This window comes from Eleutherodactylus coqui, chromosome 8, assembly GCF_035609145.1.
Source record: "Eleutherodactylus coqui strain aEleCoq1 chromosome 8, aEleCoq1.hap1, whole genome shotgun sequence".
Classification (NCBI taxonomy): domain Eukaryota; kingdom Metazoa; phylum Chordata; class Amphibia; order Anura; family Eleutherodactylidae; genus Eleutherodactylus; species Eleutherodactylus coqui.
In genome coordinates this window covers 168,257,654-168,263,894 of record NC_089844.1, presented here as the reverse complement: position 1 = coordinate 168,263,894, position 6,241 = coordinate 168,257,654, and the positions used below count along the sequence as shown (strand labels likewise).

The 6,241-nt window shown below is 50.6% G+C and overlaps 1 protein-coding gene across 1 annotated transcript; it reads left to right on the top strand.

The window, feature by feature from the left end:
• The first annotated feature begins 398 nt into the window (after positions 1–398).
• Positions 399–4,191, top strand: LOC136577143 (nucleoside diphosphate kinase A1). The gene is made up of 5 exons (XM_066576902.1): positions 399–485; positions 715–844; positions 1,204–1,305; positions 2,602–2,714; positions 3,936–4,191. The coding sequence occupies exons 2-5, from the start codon at positions 716–718 to the stop codon at positions 4,054–4,056; spliced, it is 465 nt and encodes a 154-aa protein (XP_066432999.1). The 5' UTR covers positions 399–485; position 715; the 3' UTR covers positions 4,057–4,191.
• The last annotated feature ends 2,050 nt before the right edge of the window (positions 4,192–6,241 follow it).

The following is a 6,241-nucleotide window of genomic DNA, read 5'->3' as shown; positions in this document are numbered from 1 at the left end:
CATTGTGTAGGCCAAGCCAATAAGGCGTGTTTCCATGGTAACGTACGCAACAATAACTTTATTTACACCCCTTTTACAATGTCAGGTTTCTGTCCATAGAAAGTGATAAATATCCTCCATTCTACTAATTATATATATGTATGTATGACGTCTCTCCCTATTATCGCCCCCCACACACACAGCGGCTGCCGCTATTACAGGCCACCATCGCCTGCGCCGCCACATTATAAAGCCCTGTCAGGACCAGCATGCACCGCGCACTGGGCGGACGCGCATATTTAAATATAACAGCCAATGGCGGTTCACCTTCTAGCCAACCAATCAGCTTCCGTGTAACATCCGGCCGCATCTCTCGTCGCTCTTGTGAAAGCCGCACCCTTTCGTCATCCAATGAGAAGCGAGGAGGCACGTGACGTCACCGGGTATATAAAAAGGAGCCGAACGGGGTTTCTTTCTTCTTTGGTCTTCAGTCTCCCCTGGTGAAAGTGAGCGGCGGGCGGGGTGCTCTGCGGGCGGCTTACATTCTAGTCTCCTCTTTCTGTAGTTCACAGCTGGGTGTGGCAGTGCCTTGCCGCAGAGCATGCTGGGACTTGTAGTTCCACAGCAGTTCTAGTGTTCTTTTGCTTGTGCTAAAGTCTTTCATAGAATTGTGAATTGGCTGTCCCTCCTGCTATTGTTCTCTGGTATCAGCCCTCTGTCTTCTCTCTCTTTAAGAATGGCTAGTAACAAGGAACAGACTTTCATTGCCATCAAGCCTGACGGCGTCCAGAGGGGCCTCATCGGGGACATCATCAAGCGCTTTGAACAGAAAGGATTCCTTCTGGTGGCCATGAAGATGCAGCAGGTAAGTGCCCCGCCCCCGTGCTTCTGACTTCTGACCTCGGCTATAATTTTTGGGGGGCTCTGTCATCTGCTGCCTGCATTCCCACCCCTCCCCCTCCACTCCTCTGATCTCGGGGGTTCTGACTCTGTCATCCGGTGACCTTGTGCCGCCCGTGGGGTGACTGACTCCGACTTCCTCAGGGCTTCCGGGTTTGCAGAGGGATCTTGCCTGCTGACTCTTCCTTCATATTAACCCTTTGCTGACCTTCTCCTCCTCGGCCTGTGCCGGGGGCCTGTCTCACCGCTGTGGTTTCTGCGTTCTCGTCTGCGGGGCGAATAACGCAGAATGACTTAACGCAAGACTTTTGTTTCCCCTTCTAGGCCTCCAAAGACCACCTGCGGCAGCACTACATCGACCTGAAGGATCGCCCCTTCTACAGCGGCCTGGTGGACTACATGAGCTCGGGGCCGGTGGTCGCCATGGTCAGTGTCCGGCAGCGGGGACGGGTTGGGATTGCGCTGTTTGCTCAGCAGATCCTGGTTTGCCCCTGGAATGCTCCGGCCGTGTTCACATTAGCGCATGTTCTGTGGCGCCTCCCGCACGGGAAACCCGCAGCGAGGTGGATGAGATTACCATCTCATCGCTAGGAAAACCCTGCGGAAAGTGACATATGGGCGGAGCTTAAATCCGCAGCACGTCAATGTATTGCAGTTTACACCGCAGAATCTTCAATGAGGGGTGAACGCCGCGCCACAATCCGCATTAAATGGTGCCGGTGATGATGTGGATAACTCACAGCGAATCCGCCCCGTGTGACCGCGCCTGTCTGTGGGATCCGAGAACGGCTCCTGCAACAAAGGAGATGCTTCCACCCTCTACTCCGCTCACAAATAAACCCAGATGCCAAAGGACGCGGGGCTGCCGCCTGGCGGCCCTCCCTGCGGCTGGACGCGGGGCTGCCGCCTGATGGCCCTCCCTGCGGCTCCCACTGACTGGTTTGTTTTCTGTGAACTGGAAACGATAAATGGCGCCGTCCGCTTTTGTTCCCGTGTAAAAAGCTGAAACTGATCGGAGCCGGAAAACTGAGAGAGATTGAAACTGATGATATTTGGTATCAATAGACTTTCATGGGCAGGAAAAACAATGTCCTTTCCATTCTGCTCCCAGATGGAAAAAAACACTGAAAAGATCCATAATTGGTATAAGCTCGTTAGTAGCGGCGCCCCCTAAGGTGTAACTAGACATTGCCAGCACGCCCGCAGTGGGTGATAGATGATGGGTGACTCCTGCATGCATCCCGTTCTTCACATATGGCACTCATGAGCCCTCAGTTTTGGCCCTGATCGGCCGGGTTACCCCTTGGGGCTCTTTCCACAGGCGCTGTCTTGATGCTGAGTAGGTGCATCAAAAAAACACATCTACAAGAACCCACCCCCCCATCCCTTATATTTTTTTGGTTGACATCTCTCACCTCAAGAGATAGGCCATGTCCTATTTTCGCAGCGCTGGCGGCTCCAATTGACTCCTATGGGAGCCGTCTGACAAAGAGGGAGCGGCAATCCTGTTAGTAGCAGCCGCTGCGACGTGCTTGCTGCCACTAGTCAGTGACACGCTTTAACGGTCAGATAGCTGCGCTGTTATAAGGTGCTGCTGTCTGTAGTGAGGATGCCTTTAGGGTCTGCCCTGGCAGTAGCGGTGCCCCCCCCCCCAGAGGTGGGGTTGGGGGGAGCACTACACAACTATAGACTGCTCCTTTACCCCTTGTTTGCTCCTTGTAGGTCTGGGAAGGACTGAACGTGGTAAAGACCGGCCGTCTGATGCTGGGTGAGACCAACCCCGCCGACTCCAAGCCTGGCACCATCAGGGGAGACTTCTGCATCCAGGTTGGCAGGTGAGCCGCTGATGGGACTACGTTCTGCCGCTGCAAATGTGCCTGTTGTCCGCAGGATACAGTCTGCTGTGCAGTATGGAGTCTGTAGGGTTCAGGCTGGTCACTGACTGCTAGCAGAGGTCTTGAAGAAAGGGGTCTTAAATATTGATTACCTATCCTGAGGAAAATGACATGGGTGTAATTCTGGTTACCCTTGTTGGACCCCAGCCAATCAACTATTGATGACTTGGTTTCAGGATAGGTCCTCAATAGGTGATTGGCTGGGGTCTGCTACGCAGGGGATCGGGTGCATGCTGTTGGTGCCACAACAATGTCAGACATTTTGATTGGTGGGTCCAGGTGCCAAGACTCACTGGGCAGAAGCATTGGGCACTCTGCCTACTCAGCTGCCATCACAAGTGGTAATGAACAGCTGAACAGGGACCGGGCTTGAGGCTTTATGGACATTCATTTTAGTGATTGGGCTGCGAGTCCCAAGACGCCACTACAGATCGCAACTTCTGGCAATGATATGTCCGAAGTTTTAAAGTTTAGTTCTACTTTAAGTTGGTGCATTTGGGTCCTTTAAAGCAGTGTTCCCCAACTCCAGTCCTCAGGGACCGCCAACAGGTCATGTTTTCAGGATTTCCTCAGTGTTGCACAGGTGATGTAATTATTGTTAGTGCCTCACACATTGTCACAGGTGTTCTTACTATAGGAGATCCTGAAAACATGACCTGTTGGTGGTCCCTGAGGACTGGAGTTGGAGACCCCTGCTTTAAAGTGACCCTACCTGTAGCTCATTGCCCAGAATTAGGGGCAGCGTGCCCATTGCCAGAGCTGGCAGGACTTGGCAGTGTGCTGACGGCTGCCCTGGGGTCATGTAGCTGCTGACTGATAATCTGCAGTTCAATGTGATCTCTCATCTGCTTGCCTGCCTGCAGATTAACCTGCTGTCATGTGTCAATCCCGGCCGCCAGCTGTTAGTGGCGGATGCTCTGGTACAGATTACAGTAATGCCCTTGTCGCCTCTGGACTGCATCCAGCATTCAGGGAGGTTAAGTATGATCTTTGCATCCATCTACTGATGACTTGTACTCCAGTCACATCTAGAGCTGCTGTAAGAATCCTGCAGGTTAGGGAGTACATAGTCAGTTGTGTTGCATTGTGGGAGATGTATTGTTAGCACTATATAGCGCCCCCTGCTGCTTCCAGTCACTGACTCTCTCCCTTCCTCTGCAGGAACATCATCCACGGCAGCGACTCTGTGGAGAGTGCCAAGAAGGAGATTGCCTTGTGGTTTAAGCCAGAAGAGCTGACCAATTACGAGAGCTGTGCCAAGTGCTGGGTGTATGAGGACTAACGCCCCTCGCTGCCGCCACCACCTCGCGTTCCGTTACTTCTCCGCAATAAGTATTAGAACCCGGATGCCGCACGTCCTGCGTGACCCGGCGGGACCAATCTGACACTTTAATAAAAAAAAGCTGGTTACCCTGGATTGTACAATGTGAGCCTCTGGTTTGTGCGTCTGGTGGGGGGCGGCATGCAGGTCATTGGATCCCAGGGTTGGGGTACACCTTGTCTCCACTGTCACTACAGGCTAGTATAACTTGGGGCTCATTCACATGGGTGTATGCATAGTGCGGAGTCTCCTGCAGCCCATATGCTCTGCCAGCAGATGGCATTGTACATGTCTGGGGATGCCACCATCAAACATGCAGTGTTCCGTTTTTTGTTTTTCCTTTTCTGGTGCAAATGGGAATTCGGCCATTACATAATGCCTACGTGCAGACGGCGTATCATATGCAGAGAAATAAAGGGTGCTGTGACTTATTTCTCTCGCCTATCGATACGCAGCGTCTACACACCGGTGTGAATGGAAGGAGTCCATTAACTTTCACTGGCTTCATTCACTGCATGTTGCACACGGGATATGTGTATTATGCGCTGACACTACGCCCGTTGAATGAGCCCTAAAGCAGATTCCTTACCTCATGTCAGCATTGGAGACTCTTGCAGACATGGTGTAGCCCTGAAGTAAATGTGTTGCCAGCCTTGTGCTGCTGATCCGTAGGCAGTTTTACTCACATCAACCCTATAATGCATTAACTAGTGGCTATACAGTTTGTGCTTGCTGGGGGCAAAGTGTAAAGAGCGTTGCCTTGCATATACACTTAAACAAGCTAAGGGCCATAATTATAGTCAGGTGATGCTCCTCTATTATACCTGTATGACAGGAGCCTCTAATATTGGTAACTGATAGGAGTGTCTGTTCTCCTGAACAGCATGTGTGGCAGAAGTGCAGCAGTGATCCCCGTCAGTAACCATTAAGGTTAGAAAGTCTCAGGCCAGTTCACCATGAGATCACATGACCCAATTAAATGGAATATTTCAGAGAAAGGGATAACTAAAGGTAAGACTAGCTGATTATATATAAATACTTTGTATTACACATGGGGGAGGGAATTAATGGGAAACTAATCAAATTTGCAGATGATACAAAGCTAGGAGGGATAGCTAACACTAGGGCAGAGGGTATTTGAAAAGATCTAGAAAAGCTTGAACAGTGGGCAGCGACTAATAGAATGGTGTTTAACAAGGGGAAATGCAAAGTCCTACATCTGGGCAAGGAAAATGAAAACAAAGAATGAAAGGCATTGGGCTAAGCAGCAGCACAGGTGAAAGACTTGGGTATACTAATAGATCATAGACTGAACATGAGTCAACAATGTGATGCAGCAGCCGAAAAGCAAACACAATTCTGGGATGTATTAAGAGAAGCATAGAGTCTAGATTATGTGAGGTCATTTATCCCCCTCTACTCTTCCTGAGTAAGACCTCATCTGGAATACTGGGTCCAGTTCTGGGCACCCCACTTTAAAAAAGACATAGACAAACTGGAGCAAGTTCAGAGAAGAGTTACCAAGATGGTGAGCGGTCTGCAAATCATGTCCTATGAGGAACGGTTAAAGGATCTGGGAATGTTTAGCTTGCAGAAGAGAAGGCTGAGAGGAGACTGAAGGGCGGTCACAGTGCAGAGGGATCAGCCCTATTCTCATCTGTACAATGAAAGAAGAAGCAATGGGATGAAACTAAAAGGGAGGAGACAGATTAGATATTAGACAGTGAGGGTGATCAATGAGTGGAACAGGTTACCACAGGAGGTGGGGAGTTCTCCTTCAATGGAATTGTTAAACAGGCTGGACAAATATCTGTCTGGGATGATTTAGTGAACCTGCCCTGAGCAGGGGGTTGGACCCGATGACCCTGGAGGTCCCTTCCAACTCTACCATTCTAGGATACTATGAGTGCTTCTTTAAATTACAGCCCCCAGCAGGCCAGACTCAGGCTGTGAGTAGTGGGCTAACACATGGAGGGTCTGCTTTAGCTGAAAGTTGGTTTTAAAACTTCCGGCTTCCTCTGACACTGCAGGGTAAAATGGTGCCATTACCGGTGATATGCTGCGCCGTCATGGCTGCCATCTCCCTCTAACTGGGGGGAGAGAAATGCTTGCGTCCTGCAGGACAATCCATGTGTATGTAGGCAGG

Excerpts from the sequence above, each read along its gene's own strand:
- LOC136577143 (XM_066576902.1), top strand. The coding sequence starts at position 716 with ATGGCTAGTAACAAGGAACAGACTTTCATTGCCATCAAGCCTGACGGC. Across the intron at positions 1,306-2,601 it reads CGGGGCCGGTGGTCGCCATG|GTCTGGGAAGGACTGAACGT; the intron begins GTCAGTGTCCGG and ends TGCTCCTTGTAG. Across the intron at positions 2,715-3,935 it reads TTCTGCATCCAGGTTGGCAG|GAACATCATCCACGGCAGCG; the intron begins GTGAGCCGCTGA and ends CTTCCTCTGCAG.